Source organism: Lygodium microphyllum, chromosome 12, assembly GCF_053477565.2.
Source record: "Lygodium microphyllum isolate KBCC chromosome 12, Lygodium_microphyllum_v1.1.10, whole genome shotgun sequence".
NCBI classification, from domain to species: Eukaryota; Viridiplantae; Streptophyta; class Polypodiopsida; order Schizaeales; family Lygodiaceae; genus Lygodium; species Lygodium microphyllum.
Window position 1 is genome coordinate 18,200,571 of NC_141146.1, and position 26,222 is coordinate 18,226,792.

At 41.5% G+C, this 26,222-nt stretch overlaps 1 protein-coding gene across 3 annotated transcripts in view; it reads right to left on the minus strand.

Annotated features, from left to right (window-relative positions):
- Nucleotides 1-10,115: 10,115 nt before the first annotated feature.
- The window catches only part of LOC148027502 (Glycosyltransferase family 29 (sialyltransferase) family protein), a 48,848-nt gene continuing 32,741 nt past the window's right edge, over nt 10,116-26,222 (minus strand). For 2 of the 3 annotated variants that reach the window (XM_087689229.1, XM_087689231.1), the window contains 3 exons: nt 26,096-26,177; nt 11,309-11,418; nt 10,118-11,209 (listed from right to left, as the gene is read on the minus strand). In XM_087689229.1, coding sequence (XP_087545355.1) covers nt 11,014-11,209; nt 11,309-11,418; nt 26,096-26,177 — 388 coding nt within the window. In that variant the 3' untranslated portion in view covers nt 10,118-11,013. Of the gene's footprint in view, nt 11,210-11,308; nt 11,419-26,095; nt 26,178-26,222 lie in introns of all 3 variants that reach the window. The other variant, XM_087689230.1, reaches the window with a different exon arrangement.

A 26,222-nucleotide genomic window follows, 5' to 3' on the forward strand; every position in this document is an offset into this window, starting at 1 on the left:
TGATCCACTACAGCTGCTGAATTATCAAAAAAATCAGTCGCCTGCACCTCAAATCCTAACTGTCCTCCATAGCTTTTGAACTCAAGCTCATAAAATCCTTCAATTTCTCACTCCTTTGGGCTCAACCAACCCTCTACAATTCTAATTCACTCTGATCTAAGCTTCCAACTCAGTTTCTAGCAAGGATTCAAGTAAAATTTATCCATCAACAAGGACAAGACAAGCATCAAGAGTCAAGTCAAACTCAAGCTCCTCCTATACTTCATCTTCTTACTCTTTATTTACTCTAATTGGCCAAGCCAACTAATACCACTAAGATCTACTGATTAGATTTATCCATCACATTAGCAAGGAGGGGACTCAAGTTGAACAAGTTGAAGGGGTCACATCAAACATAAAGCAACACCAAGCATCAAGAATTATCATCTTCAAACCATAGTATCTCTTGATACTAATTCAGTGCTTCTTGGCAGTTTTGCTCTTTAACACATTCAAGAATCAACTGACTACTGATTTATCTCTGATTTGAAGCTAATACTCAATGAAAAAAATGAATTTTTTCATATGGACACATGCTATCAAGGGTGACACAACTACTCTTATTACTCACTTGTACTATGTAGAAGATGTTACTCTACCTACAAGAAGACATGTAGCTACCTATATCTAAATGCCATCAATGTATCCATTTGAAGACCTTGAAGACATGAAAGTACAAAAGTTTGAAGATATTTCCCCTGTCTCAAAGATTGTACCTTTGCTTGAGGGGGACCATAAAGACAAGAGCCAGATGACTAATGCAAGCAAAGTCCATGAAAATGATGACAATGAAGAAAAGATCAAAGAGAATAAGAAGAAGAAGCATAAAAGTCATGAAGACTCTAAAGCGGCAAGAAAAGTGAACAGCAAGTACATGATCAAAAAGGGCAAGCTGGACTACTCTGACAAGAAGATCTACAATGAATTGAATATCTATGTTAAAAGTAATGTTGAAAATTGCAAGGGCCTAGCGGTCCTTGATCCAATTTTTTACTGACTTCTATAGCCTTATAATGTCTAGCCCAAATGTCTTTATGATAAGCTTGTAAAAATCCTCATGTAGCCTTGTACTACAGCCTCTATAAGGCCCCTGCTACAGCCTCTGGATGGCCATCATGTTTGTGGTACCCACACTTAGCCTTTTCTACGACAGTCTCTGGTGTTTTGCCATGTTTATGGTGTGCCCACACTTTGCAGGTGTTACTTTCACTAAAGCCTCTACACACTTTGTACTTTCTGGTTGTGATTGAGGAGGGGTGTTGAGATATTTGCAATCACACCTAATGTAGCCTCTTTGTATGAGGCAGTCTGGGCTTAGGACATGCAAGCTGCAGTAATCCCATATGCACAGAGAGGGAGATTGCTACCCATCCAACAACTATAAAGCATTGTACTTGACTACCACTTTTCATGTAGAATGAATACAATGTCATGATGCTTTGTACTTTCAGCTAAGTGTCTTGTCATTGTCAGTCATACACAAGATTGTGTTTATGAGTCCAAGCTTCCATCTTGGAACCTAATTCATTTCTATAACAAATAGTGTCTTTGTTTCTATCATCATGAGTTCATTCTTCTTCTTCCATCCACCATAGCTCACTGCCATGTCCTAGATCCCGTTCATTTCGACATTTATGAATGTACTCCCTTTGTGAGAGGTAGAGTAGTCCATGATGCTTGTCGCGCTTAATGCGCATACCAAGAATGTGAGAGGCATGTCCAAAATCCTTCATCTCAAAGCTCTTATTCAATTGAGATTTAAGAGCATCCAACTCATCATGAGCTTTTCATGCTATCAACATATCATCCACATAAAGTACCAAAGCAAGGAGCCATCACAAACTTTCTTCCTATAAAGACACGGATCCATAGCACTCCTATTGTAGCCCTGTGACTGCATAAAGGCATCAAACTTATGATACCACTCCCTAGGTGCCTACTTCAAGCCATAAATACTTTTCTTTAACTTGCACACTAGGTGCTCCCTGCCAGGTTCTACAAAGCCCTTAGGCTGCTCCATGTATATCTCATTATGCAAATCCCCATGCAAGAATGTAGTCTTGACATCCATCTGATACATGTCCAAGTCAAGCTACGTGATTAAGGCCAAAACCAAGCGTAGGGTGGTCATCTTGACCACAGCAGAAAAGACTTCATCAAAGTCAACTCCATGCTCCTGTTTAAAACCCTCAGCAATAAGTTTTGCCTTATAAGTCAGCTTGGGGTTTCCAGGGGTACTTTTTAGCTTGTACACCCATTTGCATGGCAAAGTCTTCTTGCTCTGAGGCAATGCAACCAAATTCCAAGTCATATTCTTGTGCAAGGGGTCTATCTCAGACTACAAAGCCCTCTCCCAGGAGTGACTGTCACTCTTGCATATAGTCTCATCATAGGTGAGAGGCTCTCCTACATCTATAACCAAGACATAATGCATCAAGGACTTAAATCTATTAAGTGGACGTCTATCTCTAGTAGATCATCTCACAATAGGCTTTGTTACCTGTCCAGCACTCTGGCCATGTGTACCAATTGTTGTTGCAGGCTGTCTATCAATTGGCTGTGTAGGAGCTCGTGGCTCCTCTTGGAATATAACCCTGTGTATCTCTACTACCCTCTCAGGCTGCCTATGCATCTTGTCTTCATGGAAGACTATATCATGGCTGTCGATGACTTTCTGTGCTTGCGAATCCCAACGACGGTAACCCATCTCGCCTACATCCCCATAGCCAAGGAAAATGCATTTGACACTCTTAGGATCCAACTTAGTACGCTTGTCTTTGGGCACATGGCAAAATGCCTCACATCCAAAGACACGTAGATGAGCATAAGACGGAGGTTTCCCAGTCCATACCTCTGCAACTTGGAAATCCAAACCACTAGAAGGTGATCTATTTATGACATGCACAACTATACTAATTGCCTCCTCCCAAAAGCTCTCTAGTAAGCCTGCATGGCTAAGCATAGTGCATATACGATCCTAGATGGTTCTATTCATCCGCTCAGCCAAACCATTTTGGGGTGGGGTATAGGGGGCAGTCAACTGACGCTTAACACCCCTCTCGTCACATAATTGCTCAAAAGCACGTGACATATATTCTTCCCCATTGTCAGTCCTAAGGCATTTTAACCTATGTCCACTCTGGTTCTCAACCAATGCAAGCCATCTCTGAAACACAGCTAAGACTTCAGACTTAAGCTTAATAGGGTAGGCCTAAACTTTACGCAAAAAATCGTCAATGAACATCACAAAATACTTTGTACCACCCATAGACTGACAAGGCACGGGCCCACAGACATCCGAATGTACCAATACCAAGGGCTCACTCATGCGTGTCCTACCAGACTTCTTATGCGTATTTCTAGTCTATCTGCCATAAAAACAATACTCACATGGATCAAAACATGCGTAGTGAAGGTACGGTAAGTACTACAAAACCAGAAAGCATTTTCATTCCCTTCAAGGACATATGGCCTAAATGGACATGCCAAAGAGATACATGTGGGATGAAACCCACTAACAAAACATGGTCAATAGAGGACCCATCAACTACAAGAGGATAAAGGTTGTCAGCTTTGGCACCTCTAGCAAGTACAAGTTTTCCACGAGTGATCTTCCACGCAGAATCCCCAAAAGAAACATGAAACCCAGCATTATCAAGTTTCCCTGCAGACATATAAGACTGCGTGTAAGCGCAGGTACATGATGTATATCTTGTAATAGAAAAGTACTACCAGTAGAGAATTGCAGCCGTACATTCCCAATGCCAACAATAGCAAGTGACCTGTTATCACCCAAGCGAACTGAACCAAAGACAGTGTGGTAGGAGTGGAACCACTCACGACATGGTGTAACGTGAAATGAAGCACTAGAATCCAAAAGCCAGCATTGCGCATACATAGTGTGAACATCGATCAATGATGTAGCATCACAAAAACTAGATGCAAGTATGTACTCACTATCGGAGTTATCAATCTGCATGACATTTATCTCCTCGATTTTCACACTGGATTTCACACACATAATGCTACGATCAGAGGACTTTTCCTGTACTATCTTTTCCCTTCTCATTGTGCAACTCATGACACTGTGGGCGTATATGATCCTCCTTGCCACAATGGTGACATATCACATTAGCATTTCTCCCACGAGACTTGCTACGTGACTTACCACACGACTTAGACCTAGATGTCTGCAAGTCTCTGCCACGGCCATTCCCACAGTCATTCTTGCCATTACCATCTCTACCTCCAACAATCAAAGCATGCGACACATGAGAGACATCCAAGTTCTTATGGTTGATCTCTTCTTGCAGAAGAGCACTCTCTACATTAGGTAAGTTCAAAATAGTAGCAGGGGTACATAAGACAGTGCGGAATACATCCCATGACTCACTCAAAGTCCCAAGCAAAAACAATGAAGTAATCTCATCATTAAAGGTAATACCCTACGAAGTCAAGTTCTTGAGAATAGCATAAAATGACTCAAATGAGCAGACATTGTCATATTCTCCTTCATACGCAGGTCCATAAGCTGCTTCAGCCAATACATCTGACTTACTGGACTTTTCTTGTCATAGACGTTTTTAATTTTATCCCAAAGCTGCCAAGCACTGTGTAATTCCTCAACCACATTGTAATGCACATGTTCAGTGAGAGACAATATGAGGGTGGACTTCTATAACTCATCAAGGTCATCCCATTCATCATCTGTCATAGTTTCAAGCTGCTCGCCATGCATTCTTAGTGGCTTTATTTGCGATTTCTGTACCAATACCTGCCAAAATTGGCTCTTCCAATAGGAATCATTCATACCATCAAGCTTAGTAATGTTGAAGATAGCACTGTCAATGGAATAATAATCCATAATGCAATCCAAAACAGTGTAGGCAGTTCAAAACTGCTTGCTGTTTTCTACTGTAAACAATCAAAATACCACCAAAACCAAGGCAAAATGACCATGAACTGAGAGCTAATGATGCTGCCTACCAAGTACCATCAAAAGTACATAAAATTAGGATGATTTAACAAGAAAATTCCACATCAGTCCGTACACAACTGCTTGCTGTAATAAATTACAGCCAAGTACAATGAGAGCAAAAATTGTAGGTAAAATCAATGCACCAAGTCAACCACGCACTGTCAAAGCATAACTAGCATCAAGTGGACATAAATCAACATACGACAGCCATACGGACATTGAGCAAACACCCAAGCATGTCAAACAAATCTGTTAGTAAGCCGACACACCCCCTGTGTAATATGACAAAGTGTACACAATACTAGCAAGACCTGACACAAAGAGGTGTATGCTCAGTAAGTGCGAAGCCCAAATCAACCCAAGTACATGTATGTGGACCACGGCATATCAACCATGCAATATCCAAGTGCAAAAGATCGCAGTCTCAGAAGACTCAAAGCTCAATAGCATAAACCACTTGCTCAATGTCTGTCAAACATCCAACGATCCTCCCACTGGCACAAAAGTCGTATGGATCAAGCCAAGAAGCTCAAGAAAGGCATATGAGAGCACAAGTAACAAAAGATCCAAGACTAGACATCAATAAGACACCATGAGTATATAGGCTATGTAGCCTCCAAGTATAGTATCCATAGACATCAACTGTATCCCAAATACAACTCTGGCAAGCCAAGAAATATCCCAAGTAAGTTTTGAGAAGCCAGATGCAAATAAAGATCCAAAACCAAAGACAAGCTCGATGTTGTACCCCGAAGGTCAATACTTCATTGCATATCCCAAAGACATAGCCCAAAACCAATAGGCATAACCAAACATGAGATAATAGGCTTCAGCCCATCATGGTACAACACTGATTTACTGTTCAAAATGGAGTATTTTCAGTAAGAAAATCAATCCAAAATGATGACATAACATGTGCCTTGCATCCCCCAAACATTCAGGCATCAATAGGTACCAAACCAGTTAAGTAGAAGTGCCCAAACAAGCATAGCATTAGATGTCAATGTTACTTCTACATAACATGATAGTGGGATTGCTGTAAACAGTCCTGGGAATGTAAAATTAGACCCAAATCTTATGCCAAGGCTCAAGGAGGCTTCAATACATGTTAGAGATCATTGCCAAGTGCATTGCCAAGCCCGAAGAAGCATGACATAGCCATCAATGAGGAGTAGGTGAGTTGTTGTAGTGTGTTGTCCAGATCAACCAAAAAAATGGCGCGAATTTGCTGATCTCTTCTTCTGCTCCTATGCATCCACGTGGCCTCAATGGTAGTGGTTAGAGGCTCCAAGGGGTGCCCCGGGAGACTCACAACAAGCCTTAAGAGCCCAAATGCAAGAGAGAGCAAGATCCAAGCTCCAAGGGTTTGAGCTATGACTGCCATGATTAACTACAACATGAGAATTGAATAAAAGCCGAGGAGTGACGGGAGCTCGGGAAGGTCGGTTATGGTTGCCATGAACAAGACCCAATGATGTATGTGTTTGAATGGAAGCTACGAATGCCACGAACCAAGCTTGGGAAGTCGAGAAGCCTCACTTTGATACCGATTGAAAGGTGAGAAGGATTGAAACTTGCTTGGAAATGAGCTATGGCGGAGAGCAAGAGTAAGAAGAGAGAGAGACACAAATGGGAACTCCAATAGTCACAATGTGTAATCGGGCCTTCCTTTATTCAAACCATCACCAAAAGAATCAAGAATAAAGTGACGGTGACGAGAATCTGCCACCTGCAGTGTGTAGTGGCGAGTACTGTCAGTGTAGTAATACACGAGCGGCTAGGTAGAGGTCATTTTATCCCCAACAGCTTTCATTGCTCATTGATGCTCGGTTCTTTACGGGTTACTCCTTAATCAGTGGACTTCTTGATAGTGCTTGGATTTAGCAGTTATGGCTTTATTGCTTCTGTGTTGCCTAGTTTCTATGCTAGTTGGGTTACTTTTGCCCATACAAGTCAGAGAGTAGTTGCTCTTGATGCTTACCCGTCTATGCTCATGGTCTATTGTTGTATGCCTTACAAAGCCACTTGTATGGATGATGTTGTACAAGTGTTTAGGCTTCTCTCGGAGGTTGACTGTTGTAGGATGCTTTGCCACTTGACTTGGATGTTCCTAGGTGGCATGATATACTGCAGAGCTATGCACATGCGTATGGTTATGGGTTGATTTCATGGCTGAATATCATATGCTCTTACGACAGATGTCTTATGCTTTATCTTAATGTTGTTGGTTATGTCATGCAGTTGGCTATGACTCTTCTTCATGTGGGAGATTTTGCATCCTTGGTTGATGCCTTTATGTCCTCCTGTGCATTGAGATTTCATGAGCCTTTGCAACATGCTTCTACCACTGATGTACTTGTAGATGATTGTCTTTATGAGTAGGTTCCCTCTATTGGGACAACCCTCAACTCCTTGAGCTCTGTGGATGCTATGGATAACCCTATTCATGATGGCTTGGATTCCTCGTAGTCTTCTATAAGTTCTTTAGTTACAAATGTTATATGCTTCCATTGTGGAAAGCTTGGGCATGTTAAAAGAAAATGTTTTAGACGGATTAGAGAACAGTAGAGATAGAGGCGGACTCGACATGAGTGGAGTCAGTGATGCAACATGTGTTACTACTCTTTCTAGTGGTGAGGTACATGCAGTTACCCATGATGATACCGTTGAGTACATCCTCCTGTCATCTAGTTTCCCTACAACTTTATTGCTCAATGTGATACAGCCTACATCTCAGATTGGCTATTGGATTCTATGGCATCTTGTCATGTTACCCCTCATAGAGCATGGTTCTCTTCTTACAAGGAGGTTGACAAATGTATTGATGTGGGCCTTGAGCAGATTTATGCTATTATTGGTATAGGGGACATACACCTAGCTTTGCCTGATGGGACTTCTCTTGTGCTTCATGATGTATTATATGTTCCTATGTTTAGTAAGAGCTTGATATCAATCTGTTAGTTGCATGACGCAGGTTACTCTATTTCTCTTCAGGATAGGTCATGGAAGATCTATCATGGTTGCTTGGTTTTTACAAAATGTTCTAGAGTTGGTTCTCATTACCCAGTGCATGTCTCTCATGTGGGAGATTCTATGGTTGCAGTTATCCGGATACCACATTCATTGTTATGGCATTATCGCCTAGGCCATATGCCCCACAAAGAGATGAAGACCTTGTCTCATTTAGACTCCACATTGCCTCCTTTGTCACATGTAGATCTTGATGCTTGCCCTGATTGTTCTTATAGTCCTTGCAGAGCCTCTTTGGCTCATGGTGATTGTGAGGCATGATCCTCTAGATCTTGCCCATTGTGCAATTTATGAACCTATGTCTACCTAGTCACTTGGTGGAGCTTCACATTTTGTGACCTTTGTGGATCATGCTACCCACCGTGTCTGGGCTTTTCCCTGGGTACGGATTGAGGATGTTGCAGTTATGCTTGACAAGTTTATGGATTTTGCTGGTTGTTGCAGGTCTAGGTGCTTGCAGATGGATTATGAGTCATGCTATCTTTCCCAGCTTTCAGCCCTATCATCACCAGTCTGACATTGATTTGCTATGCCCACTGTATTACGGGATTGCTCATGGCATGTGCCTCATTCTACAGGCAAAGGTTGCTTCTGTGCTTACCACAACTGGGTTATCTTATGGCTTTTGAGATAAGGCCCTTATGACGGCACTCTACTTGCTTAATAGGACGTCGTGTCTGAGTTTGGATGCTATTACACCACACGAGGCATGGAGTGGCATGAGATCCTCCTATGATTACTTGAGGATGTTTGGCTGCTAGGCATTTGTGTGTATGCCAAATATATCTATGTCACATAGATGTATTCTCCTTGGTTTTGGAGATGGTGACTTTCAAGCTTACAGGTTATGGGATTTGGATGCCCAGCAAGTCATACACAACCATCATGCTATCTTCTATGAGACACATCTCTCTAGACTCTTGATGCACGTTCACTATGCTTTATGGTTGATGCTACAGTCGTATGTCAGTCTTCCGCTTCACTGAGACTGTATACTCTCTTGAGACTCTGTCTGGCATGTGTCCACAGGGATGATGACCCTTCATCTATGATTAACTTTGGAGAGTTTATGTGCTCTCAAAAGTATCTGTATCCAAGGTGTTGAGGGTGATATGTTCACTAAGAGTGGAGCCTTCTATGAAAGAAAAATAGATGGAAGACAAGTGTGAATACGAAACTCCTCTCACCGACTATAACAATATGCTATTGCCTGCACCAAGAGATCATCAATAAAATGCAAATTTGTGTTTGCTACAAAACATAGAAATAGATTTCCTTTGATGCTTTGATATTACTACTTGGATCCTGGAGGCTATTGCTTGGCTATCAAGAAGGCCGAACTAGCAATGGACCACTTATACATGTTGTAAGCGCAATAAACAGAAGCTAAAAATCTATGTTTTGAAGATCTAAGCTACTCCTCTACAATGAAAACCTGCTTTTCTGTTTAAAAAAATCTCCAAACTGTCCCCCCACCTAAGCGATGATACCACATGAGAGTGCACAACAAAAGAGAAACACGAATATAAAGCGAAGCAAAAAGAGAAAGAGAGAAACCATAAGATAAAGAAAGAATACTACACTAATTGAAGAATGCTGATACAATGATGATAGATCATTGCACATAGTCCAAAGCACCTGCAAGCACCAAATCAAGTTGATGATATTGGCAACACCAAGCATGAAGAGTCAGAGCATCAAAGTATACACCTTCAAAGAAAAGACTAAAGATGGAATAATGCCAGCCATAAATGCCCAAATCTAGCAAAACTACACGAAGAAGCCATAAATACTAGTCGCTAAAAAATAAAATACTTAAAAAATAAAGGTAATCTCAAAAGAATCTAAGATGACAATGACAATGTTTAACGAGTGCAAACAAACTATAGAAAGCATTAATTGACCTAAGAATGCACACCAATCGACAAATTAAAAAAATGCACATAAACAACCAAAGCTCTATGTTTCCATCAAACTCTAACAATAGCTCACAACTAGGTGATGACAAACTGATTTAACTAACATATACATGTTGACAATTTATTTCAATTGTATTCATAACTGCAAGTTATTTGCAAATCTTCATGTGTACCAAATAACTCCTGCGCTTACTGAATACTCTTTGATCCATAATCTGATATCCCTAGACAATCAAATTGTCATGTAAACATAGTTGCTATGCCTTAGTGTCCTTGACTCTACGTGACACTAAGATTAGGGTTCTCTATGACGGTTAGGCCATCTAGGGATAGAATTTATTATATAAAAAGCCACTTTGTGCATCACTAGCAGTTAAGTACAGCATTATTGATTAGGGTCACCTTGAGTGTTGTAGTCATTCTCATTCATTAAGTCGTTGCCTCTCATTTTATGGTGTAGTTATTGTGCATTGATTAATTCTCGCATTCCCTTCCATTCTCATATTGGACCAGATTTTGATCTTACCATAGATCAATGCCTCATTAACTTACAGACGCTCTTTCAAAGGCTTATTCAAATGGATGGTTGTTGCAGAAAAATGCCAATAGATGGACCCTCAGCCAGCCAGCCAGCCAGCTTGTTTCATAGCCAAACTGCCCATTACCCTCCTTCAGTGCGCTAACTTTTCATAATCAATTGCTATAGGTAGAAAATTGTGAAGAAGCCAAATCCTATAGACGGAAATTTTTGAGAAGAGAAGAAGCTCGCAACGATGCCAGTGATGGTTTCATTGGAACCGGCTCTTTAGCAGATACGGAAGCAGAAGAATTGATAGAATGCTATCAGAAGTAGGATCAGAGTGGGATGACTTGTGCCTATAACGAGCGCACCTTTTTTGAGCATGGCTTTTAAATAAGCAAAATAGCTAGCTTTATGGCATTTATATCCCAGGAATCAGTCCGATCACATTTGAATATTTTGTGCATACAAACGTCTTGCATGCATGACAGCAACTATCAAGTTGGCCCATGAAATCCAGGTGTGCATCAGTGACCTGAAGCTCCTGCAGGCTTGATACAAAGCAGCTCCCTGTTAGTCTCTTCTAAAGGATACAGTGTCACACCACCAACAGCCCGGTAATGCTTCTCAGCAGCTTTACTCATAGGTTTGGAACGCTTTATTTCTTGTGTTCTTTTCGACCATGACTTACAAGCACCCAGGGGATCTCCATTTCCAGCAAATCTGTTGTACTCAGCAGTACGACAAGGTGATTTCAATGTTAGACAGGAAAATCATGCAAGACACGACGATTTAGAAACAATAACATAAAGTGAAGAATACCCCCACATCCGTTCAGCAGCAATCCTTGCATCATCCAATACTTTCTTCTCAGGAATGTCCCGAGGGATGTTGCCTGAAACCGCCCGCATTGGAGAATGGATAGTAATGAGCTGAAAAAATCACAAATCTTGTGGCGTGAGGTCTTGGAACCCTGATATTATTAACTGACGACTTTTGAACATAAGATGGCCTTTAAAAGACTATAATTAATGGAAACATCATTGAATTTTGAAAACATCTAGAAGACCTTGAATGCTTTTCCATGAAAACATCTGCTGACATAAAAGATCACAAACGCATTCTAAATTGACAGTTCAACCCGTTCACTAGTTCACAGGCGCTCCCCATCTGATTTGCAAATGAACCAAATCTGAGAGGCTGAACCCCACTCTATGCCTCAGTGATTGTTGAAAGTTAAATAGTGCGTCGATCCATGTCGAACATCTGAGCAGTAGACCACATGGTTGCAAAATGTCCAACTTGTCCGAAGTGCAATGTAGCACATCCAAGACAGGAAGTAAGCATAATCACTCAATCTGATGTGGTGTTATCCAAAGAGCCAGAGTATTTAGAGAATCACACTTTGATTCTTGATATCAGTATGCAAAGTATAAATGTCAGCCTCCCATTCTAGGTGATCTTTCACATGTAGAATTGTAATGAGCCCACTCTCTAAACCAGCCACCACCATTCTAGTGTTTTATCACATTTACTACTACAATGACCCCTTTCTCTCAAGTATCAATCAGTCAGAAGGTGTTAAAAGACCAACATTTACACCTGCCAAAGGTCCAAGCACTCCAGTATTTGCTTGCCTGCTTCAAATCTCTCAATCTGTAATGAGCCCACTCTCTAAACCAGCCACCACCATTCTAGTGCTTTATCACATTTACTACTACAATGACCCCTTTCTCTCAAGTATCAATCGGCCAGAAGGTGTTAAAAGGCCAACATTTACACCTGCCAAAGGTCCAAGCACTCCAGTATCTGGTTGCCTGCTTCAAATCTCTCAATCTGCATTCTAAGAGCCTTATAAAATCTCCCTCCTGGACCCCCATCCTGAAGTTTTTAGAAGGCAAGGCATTTGGCAGAGCACCAAAATGTTCCGTAATGTCACAGGTCTGCCTAGGGCATGAAATGACAAAGACAAGATCGTTTGACCTTCTACTGATTCAGACTTTGTCTAGGATAATGAGGCTAGGGCAGCTCTGCCAATATGCCTTGTGTATCTGTACACCCTTTATGAATGGGCACTTCTTTATTCTTTCCTCTTTTGATGAACACGTGAAATTTGGAGCTGCAACATGTTGTGGACCTGACAAGCTGTTGAGTTGTCCTCATCCTGACATCTACCCATGGTGTTCCTCCTGAATGATTATCGTGAAACTCCACCAGCTCACCTGAAAGTGGCTGCCTATCTGCCTCCATAGGAACATGGACACCGTCTGAAATAGTGGCCTGTATGTATTGAGCATGTTGCTTGACTTCATGCAAAATCCTAGACATTCACAAATATTTTTTTGGCAGGTGTAACAACTGATCATTCACAAACAAATATGCTCTCTGCAAAATGGCAGCTCTAGCCTTTTTTTAAATTTTGCAAAAGGTGTAGCTGATTATATTACTCAAAAGAGAAATATAAAAGTACAATAGCTCAACAGTCTAGCTGAAGCTGATCAAATCAAATCAAATATACAAGGCCTCTCAGGGTGGTCTAGGGGGGCATGGGAAATAGAAGCCATGCTAGAGTATGGCACCAGGGTTTGCCACCCTATAAAGTGAACAATAGGCCATGGCCACCCAAAGTGTGAAGAAATTGCTACTGAACCTCCTATCAATGTTAGCTACTTCCAGTGACCACAAAGGGAATGGATAACCAAAGCTCTGCCAAGGTGGCATACATTGAAAGGCTCTTGCCCCACTGAAAATCAACTACCAGTGTACCTCCCAAATCTGTCACCCTGTGAGGCTCCAATGATCTCCCATACCTAGGATCACACGCAGTAGGATCCAGCACCTGAGAGCTGGGAAAACCCTCAAGGCCCACCACCATGCAAGAGCCAGCCTCAATGTTGAAGATCCTATCCTACATCTCTGCCTCATACCAATTGCTTGCCAAAAAAAGACCCCCCATGAGATACACCTCTGGCTGAGCTCTACTCGGCAAAGTACTTGACAGGCACCTCTCCATGCCACTTGTCCCACCTCCATAGGAAGTGCTTCAGAATGTTCAGGTGTTGTAGTGGGCATCATTGGTGGACTCTGTCCTATTGCATTTGGGCCAACTAACGATTGACAACTAGACCCCTATGCACCACAAATTATAGCAAGTAGAAAACTCTTCTCAGCTGCCACGTATCCCACAAGCATCAACAAACGGTCTGGCAAAAACTTATGTGATGCTATGCTTACTAGATGTCTAATGTGTCATGGGATCCAATCCATGTCATCCTACATCAAGATCTGTCTGCCAGTCTGTGTTGTGTAGGTGAGTAAGCCCACTAACTTCCTAGGCAATTGCCGAGGCAAACCCACACAACTCTCCTAGGTTCGAATCCACACTATCCAAGGCCCTACCCTCCCATATCCAAAGTCACCACTCCTAGATATTTGACCATTCTATGTGTCAATCTAACTATGACTTCCCTTGAAAACTTGTGACTCTAATCCTTCTCAAAGGGATGTCGGAGAGCGCAAGACCCTGCCGCACTATCTAAAGCTACCTCCCCGGGGTGAAGAAAATACCCTAACATAGAAACACAAATAACACTGTTCGACAAAGCACAAACTGATAGAAGAACACAGTTAGGGTTAGGGTAACTCAAAGACAATGAACAGAGAGAATGAATGAAATGATATGACTAGTGAATATACAATGCTCATGTAGCAAACACACTATGCAGTGAATGAATATTGTACCTCCAACTCCTGTATCTCAAGGATTAGGGAAAAGGTAATGAGCTATAGAGTGTGTCCTACTCTGGATGGATCCCGAATTGCAGCAAGGCAGCCTCAGAGTGTTAAAACACCAGCACACGCAACCGAGGAAGGCTCGATCTGATGTAGATGGCAATGTAGAAGAGAGAAAGACTAAAAACACAGCCAAGGAGAAAAAGACTAAAAACACAGGTGAGGAGAGAGAAAACAGCAAATGCAAGTTGCAGGAGAGAAGAACAGCAGCGACAGGCTGAGGAGATAATGGTGACAATTGGATGGGAGAGAAAAACTCCAAAACAACAATTGGGGCTTGCAAATGCACTAGTATGCGGACATGGCAGGCTATACAACAACTCGATGACGGACAGCAGCGGTCGCCCGGCTGGAAACAGCAGCAAATTGATGATAGAGGGCTGGAAATAGGCACCAGATGAGTGAAGACTGCAGTGGATAGCTGGGACTGTGATGTCCTCCATGGATAGGGTGTGGGTAGCAAGTTGAAAACACTTGAAACCTACAAAAACGAGATTGAGACTAAATGGAGGGCAACATACCCATTTATAGAAAGTTCGGGCCCTCTCAAGTGGGTTTATGCTTATGGGATACAAATATGCTTAAGGGTTCATGCTTATGGGTATATGGATCTAAGGGCTGACCTAGGGTATTCTTCAACAAGTAGACAGTAGAATTGAGAGGCATGGCCACTGGCCATGTATAATCCGTAGCGGACTATTGCACGAGCTGAAGTATATACTTCTAATGTGACACAAAAGCACAACCCCCAGATTGAACTACCTCTATCCCCAAGAAGTAAGACAACAAACCGAGGTCTATTATCTCAAATGTAGCACTAAGCTTTGCCTTGATTTTTGCTATGGCAACAAAATCTAAGCCTATGATGAGTAAGTCATCAATGTATGGCAAGATTTAGCTGACCCCTCCATAGTAGATCAAACGTATAAGTTCCGGTCATAAGGAGTAGAATGGTATCCGTGAGTCTATAAAAGCTCATCCATCCTATGGAACCAAGAACACGATGCTTGCTTCAGCCCATAAAGAGCTTTTTACAAGCTGAATATCTTATCCCTTGGATTCACAAAAGGAAATTCTGGTGATTGCTCCACATAAACTTTCTCCTCCATATAACCATTCAAGAAGGTACTCTTCATATCCATCTAACGTATCGGCCAACCGTGGTGAGTGGCTAGCACGTGTAATAAGTGAAAAGATGTCAACTACGTAGTAGGTGCCAAGGTCTCTTCACAATCAATACTATGCTTCTGTTGAAATCCTTGCACAACAAGGCGAGCCTTGTACTTGTCTAAAGTCCCATCAGCCTTTAGCTTGGTTATAAAAATCCATTTCGTCCCAATGACTTTCTTGTGGCTCGGACAATTAACCAATGTCCAAGTCTCATTTCGGTCAATACTCTCTAGCACCTTCTCCATGGCCTCTCGCCATTGAGCGTGCTGAAGAGTCTCCTACCATGTATCCGGCTCAAAATGTCCTATGTAATCAGCTGTAAACAGCGACGCAAATAATGCCTGAGGTGCAAGCTGGATATATCTTCTAGGTCTCTCCAAGGTGGAATCTGGTGGTAAGATCCCCAAATACCATATGATCTGTTGGTACCAGCAACGGATCTTACAAAGCAAACCTAGAAGCTAAAGAATCTACATGTAGGGCGAGAGCAAGTAGTAGACCATGCTCAGTAGGCACGATCTCCAATGATATGGAAGGAGAAATCGGATTGGAATCCGGTGTAGAGGACTGCACAATATCCCTCTCGTCAAAGATGATATCCCTTCTAACAATCACCTTGTTCGTCCGACGATCAAACAAACGGTAGGCTTTCACTTCGAAGGAATATTCAACAAAGATAAGGAGATCAGCTCGAGGAGTGAGCTTTCCTATTTTATCATCAAGCGTGTGTGCATACACAACACTCGAAGACACTGAAGTGGGATATGACAGGCCGAGAGCTAAAAAACGCCTTATACGAGGTCTTTTGAGAAAGAGTAGAAATCGGATACCAGTTGAGGGATGTACACCACAGTGTTAGTAGCCTCAACCCAAAGGCACTCAAGGAGCTCTGCTACAAATAGCATAGAGAGTGCCATGTCCATGACTGTCTGGTTCCTACGCTCTATGACTCCATTCAGAGAGGGAGAATTAGTAGAGATGAGTTGGGGAGAGATGCCATGCTATTGTAGAAACTCAAAAAACTCGTGAAAGACGAACTCACCACCACTATCACTCCTCATGCAGCCAATATGACAACCCGTCTGGTTATAAACCAACGGCACCAAAGTAGACAAATATATGAAAGAATCGAACTTAAGAAAATACACCTACATGTATCTCAAATGATCATCCACTATCAAAAAGAAGTACAACGCATTGTTCAAGGCGACAATGGATGTTGGCCCACAAAGATCAATGTGAATCAATCTAAGAGGCGCCTCAGCTCTATATGTAGATTGTTGAGGGAATGGGATACGGTGTTGCTTCCAACTCATAAAGAGAGTCATAGCCAAGATTCCTTGGGCAGAAATCCCAAAGACGCTCATTGTTCGTAGGCTCCCGAGATGTAGCTAATGCCTGGAAGCGATGGAACACAAAGCCCTTGGCTTTTGGCATGGTAAGAAAATGGGTCAACTAGTATAGGCCATTAGGATGTGCCTCACCGCAAGCAATCATTGAACCATCAAAGAGTCAAGGACCTTGATTGTGGTTATTGTAAAGAAAACTGCTCGCCCCAAGAGACAAAGCTACTAAGCAAATAACAAGTTCACCCCAAGCTAAGGGACATAGTATACATTGTCCAACGAAGCCAAATCCGAACCCTTGTCGATGACAAAACCGACGCAACCTTGAGCATGGATCTTGACTGAGGAGGAGTTTTCTATGCGGACCCGCTCAACTGCAGGTGCTTGAGTATGACAAATATCCTCTATAGGAGTCATGTGATGTGTAGCTCCATCGTCCATAATCCAAACAAGTACTAATGAGCTCGGCTATGACGAGTAGGCCTCTGCGGTAACGTCGTTGGAAGGCAGCTCAGATGTGGACAAGACTCATATCGGACGTCTCTACAGAGGCAATATGGACCTATGCACACCAACCAAACAAGCTCTTTGGAGTTGAAAACATTGTTGACTGAGATGATTGACCAGTAGCAGTGTGAATCTAACCTTTCCACTGCCCCTTGCCATCACCCTGTCTCACCTGATGGGGATTGCCCAACTAAGGGGTGGAGCTCTATGACTTGGATTTTGGCGTTGTGACTCTTACCTTTGATCGACACTCATAATCAAAATGGCCAACCTTTTGACAATGTTAACAATACCTATTCTTCTTAGGTACATTCTGCCACCTAGGTTTGAGTTGAGACTGGGAGTTTTCTTTTGATTCCCCTACTTGTTTTTTATTTTAATTTTGATTTTACTTTGAAGTTTGATTTTGTTTACCCTTTCCTTGCTTCCCCTTCTCAAAATTAGCAACAAGAGCCCCTCTGAGGAATTATTCATATGAAATTGATCAAATAGCCGTGCAAAACGCAATAGCTAATACTCAAATTCATAGAATATGGATAAATTGGACAGAGAAACTACTTGTTGCACAAAATTGAAATATTTGCACGACAACTTGTTAATAAACAATGTGACCTGATCGTCAAAGAACTTAATAGTCCCTGTAGTGGAGAATTCAGCAAGGAGATGCCGATACTCAACCAACTTGACTTTCAAGTCATCCCAATGAGAGTATTTAAAGTTCTTAAGCTCATCGTCAAGATTTATTTAACGGGTCCTATCCCAAGCCGCATGGCGGTCAATCAAGTGTACCCATTGCTCTGACGCTAAGTGAAAATGCTGAAGCTGAGAATGAGACTCAGGCAATAAGCCCTACATCATCTCGACAATAGCGGAGACATTCCTAGTCTTCCATGAGCAAATGATCTCGTATGGAACAAGTGTGGAATCGATTGGACCTTCAACCCCTGTACAAGATCCCATAGGTTCTGTGAGTCAAGGACATGTCTCATGAAGTTCAACCAAGTTATAAAGTTTGACCCATTAAAATGAGTATTGTCATTGAATGCATGCTTGGCAGAAGATAAGGTAAAACCATTAGGTGTAAGAAATGTGGGGTAAGATGGATGTGGAGAATAAGGTGGTGGTGGTGGTGGTGGTGGTGGTGGTGGAAAGTCTGATAAGGAGGAGAGGAAAGAGATGGGTAGGCAGAAATAGACTGTGAGTGTCCAATGATTGGCGATTGATACGGAGGCGCTGTGACATGAATGTTTCCATAAGGTACCAGTGAAGATGGAGACACTGGGACATGTACCAGTGAAGATGGAGGCAAACTATGGCACCAGCTGATCCACACTCAAGAGAGACTGGGGGGAATACCCCGGCTGCAATGATACCGAAAGTGTGAGAAAAATGTGGAATACCACTCGGGTGAGGAAGAGATGAGATCCTAACAGCTGTGCCTAAGTTTGAATAACCCCCCGGTGTGGTGAATGAAAACACATGTAATCCTACATGAGACGCAACATGCAATGCACTTAATGGAGATTGAAAGGATGTGGCAGAAGAATAAGAGGATGGGATGGAAGGGAGATTAGATGGATTTGTGTTAGGTATAGATGTGGAAAATAATATGGCTTCCTTTTGTTCATTAAAATGCATTAAATTAAAATGATGATGATGAAGATGCACCTACTTCATTTTAACATTTGAAAACAAATTTGTTTAGAGGAAAAGAAGAAAAATGAGTACTCATAGTTTCTTGTTTCAACTGCTTACCAAGTCTTGAGTTCATAAAGAAATTTATGTCATCCTTATTGCTTATAAACCAAAAATTATTTTGCATACGTCCTTCATCATGAAAATCAATCATACCAATAGAAAAAGGGGAATCATCGTTAACAGAATCTGAAATGGTAGACATACCTCATGTCGAAGAGAATAAGTATAAAGACAATGAAGTATACTCTATCCCAATTTCCACTTACGAATCGCCAGTCCCAAGTGGAGATTCCGCCCTTCCTGCATGGTCAGTAGATCGGTGTACCGAATCTAAAGGGTGAAATTCAAACTTTCCTTTTATTTGCTAGTTGGCCTCTATGCATCAGAATAAAATTGTACTCAGCTATAGTGATTTCATAAGGTCATAGAACTCCATGGTAGTCCATTGTCTGTCTGGCCATGTCGGGAGCTTGTGAAGCAAGCCGTGAGGCCCACTCTGACTCGTTCCTCAATAGATTTAGCTCTCTGACAAGTTTAGCGATTACTTGCGGTAAGGACAGCCTAATGGCCTACACCACATGACTCATTTTCTTACTGAGCCAACAGCTGAGGGCTTTGTGTTCCATAGCTTCCATGCATTAGCCACATCCTGGAAGCCTAGGAATAATGAGCATCCTTGACATTTCTGCCTAGGGCATCTTGGCTATGACTCTCTTTATGAGTTGTCCCATCGAGAGATGGTTAAGGGTCTTCCTCGCCTGAAGCTAGCTCGAGATATCTGTAAAGCATGTCAACTCGAAAAAATAGCACTATATCTCATTCCCTCAACAGTCTACACATAGAGTTGAAGCACCTCTTAGATTGATTCATATTGATCTTTGTGGGCCAACATTACTACTACCTTGAAAGATGCGTTTATGCATTAGCCACATCTCGAAAGCCTAGGAATAATGAGCATCTTTGGCATTTCTACCTAGAACATCTTGGCTATGATTCTCTTTATGAGTTGTCCCATCGTGAGATGGTTAAGGGCCTTCCTCGCCTGAAGCTAGCTCGAGATGTCTGTAAAGCATGTCAGCTCGAAAAAATAGCACCGTACCCCATTCCCTCAGCAATCTACACATAGAGCTGAGACGCCTCTTAGATTGATTCGTGTCGATCTTTGTGGGCCAATATAATTACTGCCTTGAACGACGCATTGTATTTCTTTCTGATTGTGGATGATCATTCGAGAGACATGTGAGTGTACTTTCTCAATCATAAGTCTGATACTTTCACATATTTCTCTACTTTGGTACTATTGATTGATAACCAAACGAGTCGTCATATTGGTATCATGAGTGATAGCGGTGGTGATTTCATCTCCCACGAGTTTCCCGAGTTTCTACATTAACATGGCATCTCTCGCTAGCTCATCTCTACCAACTCCCCCTCTCAAAATAAAGTCGTAGAGCATAAGAACTGGATAGTCATGGAAATGACACACTTTATGCTATTCACAGTAGAGCTTCCTGAGCACCTTTGGGTTGAGGCTCTAACACTACAATGTACATCCTCAACCGATGCCCGCCAGTCGTAAGCAAGAGACAGTGGCGACTTCCATGGCCGAGCCTGAGTATAGAGGTCTCTTCGATGGCACCGCCAAAGCCATCTACCTAAGGAGCTTACAACCGGAGCTTCACTTCCCTTGTGACTCTCCCACCATTGTCTACTACAACAAGCAAAGCACCATTACTCTTGTGGACAATTCAATCATCACACCACAGGTGCAACATATGGGAATCCACTTTCACTTTTCCAAAGCGCAGGTTGAGCTAGGTACTATTCGCCTAGAGTGTGCATTTATCAGACAATTTTACACACATTTTGACCAAAGCAGTCAACCGACTAATTCTTTAGTACGTTTTACCCAAGATCGGCTTGGATACATCCTCCTCTACTTCTTCACATTGAGGTACTTCCCTCTTGGTTTGATCTTCTACTTTAAGAGAAAATGGCTACTTCTCTTAATAGTGACAGTGATGATGCTAGCCATTAATTCATTCATTTATTCTTTTGTATTGTACTTATGAACATTTGTAACTTCATCCACACTGTCAAGATGACATGATTGTAAAATGACACTTAGGCAAGTCAACAATTCTCCTGTGATGACACTGTCCAAGTAGCACCGTTGCATTGCATTTTGCGTGAGAATGACATCTTACATCTCCCTTTGCATTTTCCCATGCATTGGCATTTTGTTCATGTAAACATACATCTATGCGTATTTATCCCTTTTTGGTCTGTTGAAATGGTTGACTCTAGATCCACCATATTCATGGCATTGCATATGACAAACTCTAAGGCGTTTCTCCCTAGCTTACTTACTTGCTTCACATCTTTGCTACATTTGTGCCACCCACAACCTAGCCATTTTTCTTCTTCACCGATATCCAGTAATGGTAGGGATAATATGCTTGTTTTGTGAAGGTCTTGGGTCTGACCATCCCTTATCACTCTTCTCTTTGGGACACGGATACTTAATAGAACGAAAACTGATTTGAAACCCTCGCTTAATGTTAAATCTATCAAAACAACAAAGCCCTCATAAAAAAGTCCATGGCTGATTCCATTCACCTTTGTATGATTTGGTAGCCCACTGGGCAGCTATCGTGCACCCTTTGTCCAATACCTTGGCCTCTCTAGATTGATCACTTGGGCTTCCTTGGTAAGATAATCATCACCTTTATAGTCTTAGTAGCATAGCAGCCAAAAACATTAAAAACATTTAAAAACGAAATGTCAGAAATGTGTTTCGTAAGTTTCTTTCAAGAGGGGGTAAAATTAGAAATGTGGGTTTTTTTATATAGGGATTTTTAATAGTTTTGACTGGGGAAAGAGGTTCTAAACTTCTATGGAACTCTCTCTTAAACAAAGAATGGCTAATTGAGCTTTAGTGATAATAGAGTCAATTGAGAATAATACATTATACGTTACATATCCATAATCCATTATTGACTATTCACTTATGTCAAAGTTAGCAAGCTATACTATGGTTTAGAACTCAAACATTATGATTCATACATATCATACAAAGAAAATTGAAATTAACATGTAAATAGTCTATCTATAATATGGACTGAGTCAAGTTACAACATCATGATTCTCATTTCAAAACAAACTGAGAAAATGTCAAAATCGAGAATGAATCGTAATATATCATAAATAACTCATAAATGAGACTAAAGTCATATGATATTCAAATCTCAAGACAATAATAAATACTAGATTGACAAACTCCAATAACTAAACAAAATCATTAAAAAATCATTCTCTTATCCAAAATCTTGAGCCCTCACGAGTTATTACACATCATCATCATCATGTTTAACATTGCCTAATAGTTTTTGTCAAAAAAACCTTGTTTTGGGTTTCAACTTACCAAAAAATTAAAAAATAAAAATAAAAACATTCACATTTTTTACTCTCAGAAACGTTCCGTACTTTAAGAAACATTTCGTAAGTTTCAAATTCAAAGAAACGCGTTTCTTAGTTGCTATGCTTAGTAGACCATTGGACAGCCGACATGTATCCTTTGTCCACTACTTTGGCTGCTTTGGGATAGGATACTTTGGTATAAAAGATTTTATTTCTTTTAAAGGGCTTGGTTGTCCTACTTCTTGGACTTGAGAGGGAGTGTTGAGCTAAAAATGCACAAGCTTCACTTAAACAGTCCCAAAACATACTTAATTAAGGAAGAAACCTTGTTTCTTTAAAAAAAATGCATTTCTAGAGAGTGTCTAGATCCCATAAGCACAAACCTACTTGGAAGGGCCCAAACTTTCTATAAATAGGTATGTTGTCGTCCATCCAGCCTTAAATCTCGTTTTTGCAAGTTTCAGGTGTTTTCAGCTTGCTACCCATATCCTGTTCGTGGAGCACATCACAATTCAAGCTATCCATTGCAGTCTTCACTCATCTGGCACCTATTTCTAGCCCTCCATCATTATTTTGCTGCTATTTTCAGCCAAGCAACTGCTGTCCTTCACCCATCCAGCTATCATACAATTTGCCATATCGGCATACTGCTACATTTTATGGGCCCTAGTTTCCGCCCTACCAATTTACTCTCTCCTCTCAACTGTCGTTGCCATTTTCTCTCTCTTTGCTTCGTTTTGCACTTTTCTCTCCTCCAGTTGTCGCCATCATCACCTCAATCTATGTTTGCAAATGGTCTCTCTCCTCGGCCTATGTTTACAACACACTCTCTCTCTAGACTGTCATCTACATCAGGTCAATCTACACATAGGCTACATTTACTGTTGTTTAACTCTCGGAGGCTGCCTTATTGCGATTTGGGATCTGTTCAGAGTATGACACCTCTCCAACTCATTACCCCTGCCCTGATCCTTGAGGTACAAGAGTTTGTACCCCTGCCCTGATCAGTGAGATATAAGAGTTCAAGGTTCAATATTCATTTACTACATAGTGTGTTTGTTGCATGAGCATTGTATATTCAGTAGTCATATCACTTCATTCATTCTCTGTGTTCATTATCTTTGAGTTACCCTAACCCTAATTGTGTTCTTCTATGAGTCTATGCTTTGTCATGCGGTGTTATTTGTGTTTCTATGTTAGGGTATTTTTTCACAATTGAGAGGCTTAAACACAAGGTAGCCACCTAGAAGTCTAACTTGACCTCTTCAAACAAGGGAAGGGCAAGCACAAAGACTGTGTCGGAAAAGATGCAAACTGAAATTAATAAGCTGAAAACACACATGCAGAAGGAACTCAATGCATAGGCAGCAATAGCAAAGAAGGCCCAAGATGATATAGCAGAAAAATTCAAATGCATTGAAGTGGTGGAAAGGCTCCAGAAGTGGTGGAAAGGCTCCACCGAACTATAAACGCTACACTAGAAGCTAGAAAAGGAGGAGAGAAGAAAAAGTAGAGCCTTGCATCTCCGTGTAGTTTGACAATACATTAGAAGATGCCAAAAGTCTATGTTGGAAACTAGGGGTACCTAACACTTCTATTGTTGAGAGTGCATGGTGAGTTGGCAACAACTCAACCAAGAATCAACCCCTAATCCTCAAGTTTTCTCATTTGGAGACACAAAGAGACTCTCCCTCCAAACGAAAGCCCTCAAGGGGAAGAATGTCTACCATGAAGATAACCTCACCCCAGCATAAGTAGCCCATCAACAAGAATGCATGCCAAAGGTCATGGAGGCCAACAAGGTGAGCAAATGGGCAGTTTATAGAAATGATCGGATCATCATCATAGAGAGGCACCCATGACGAGCCACTGCTTACGAGACACTTGAGATTCGCAATGTGGAACTACAATGGAGTCATGAGGAATGATGTAGGCCTATTTTGGGAGACCTTCATAGAGAGGGATGTCATCTTAAACACAAAGACCCACCAACACCCAAGTGACCACCTACTAGAGGTGAGAGGTTACAGATAGAAGACAACTTATCGTCCTCTGGCGCAAATATTCCCCCCACTTCACCTTTAATTGCCATTCGTAATATCATTGCTTTGGCTGCTCATCCTGATTTATATGTATATCAATTGGATGTGAAGATTTCTATTCCAAACAATGATTTACATGAAGAGGTTTATGTCACACAATCTCCAAGTTTTGCTTAGAAAGGATCTAAGAGCAAGGTGTGCCATTTACATAAGGTATGACATGGCTCGAAGCAAGCACCTAGGGCAAAAAAGATATGTATTCATTTGGTTGCTCTTGGTTTCAACAGATCACCAACTAGAAGCATGCTTTATGTCCACAAGATGCCAATAATTTATTATTTATGTGGACGACAAACTTTTGACTAGTCCCCATTAGTCACATATTGCAGGCTTAAAGGCTGAATTGCAGCACTCATTTGATGTCACTGATCTTGGTCGTTCACACTATTATCTTTGTACACATTTTGCTACCATTAAGGGGGGCTTTGTCATGAAACAGCCCATGTACATTGGACAACTTGAGTGTTATCAGATGCAAGACTGCAAGCTCATCTTCACAACTGTTGAACAGGCCACAGATTTGCACTTGAACCTCTCTCTATCAGACGGCTATTGGCTGCCTACCCTATTTCTGCAACACAAGACCAAAAGTTTGGGGTATCTCAGTTAGCACAATTCATACACAATCTTGGCACTAGGCATTGACAAGCAGTTGAACATGTCCCTCTTTATCTCAAAAGCACTCAGTCATTGGGCCTTCTCTATCCTTGAGGCACTCCCACTTGCATGCTTTCATAAATAGTCATTGGGCTGAGTGTTCTCACACTAGAGTGTCCATAAGTGGAAATTGCTTCATATATGATTCATGCAACATTTGGCTAAGCGACAAACAGTCTAGTGGCCACATCCAGCTGTGAAGCTAAATATAGATAGCATTTATAGCTACATTGGGATTTCATTACTCAGAAGCATGAACCTTGTGCCTTCTTCTAGATAAAGAACTAAGCCGCACCCCTTTGTTCCGTGAGGAACTGGCCCTATTGGATGTTAAAATACTTTCCGACAGTTACACTGCTACATGGAGAAAAATCAACACCAACTTCTGAGAAGCTTTCCAATTTTTGGCTATTAAGGCACTTCAAACTGAAAAAAATCAGAAACAAGTATTGACTCACAACTTGGGTACTGTGTGATTGAAGAAACCACTGAAGGGATGCTCAGAAACTCCACACACTGCTAGGGCTAAGCAGGCTGTTCAGGCTGATCTTGCATTGAGATAGATATATTGTGATAATCACTCAACTCAACTTTATTTCTAGTGTCTGCATTGTGCAATAAATGCTCAAGAGGAGCAAGGAACACTAGCAAATGCTCTATGTACTCACCCATTTGAAAGATCTCCTGTAATCTGATATGCGGAAGCCACCCCTTGCTGCATAGGTCCTAAAAGAGCCCATCTCTGATTGGGTAGGCTAATTGATCTATTACTTGTCATTGACCAAGTTCACCAAACCCCCTCCCCTCCCCCCAACACAAAAAAGGCTAATTTTTTCAGAGGCAATGATTGCCAATACATACAAACAAAGATTGTGAACATCGATAAAACTCTAAATATAAGATATATAGAATCTAACCCCTAAGCACTCCATCATTTGATAGTATGCTCTCCCTTGCAACGGTGTGTGGCCACCACGAGATTCTGAGAAGTACCGAGTCCTGAAAGCACACAAGCAAAGCTCAGAGAGTCAGCCACTTATCATG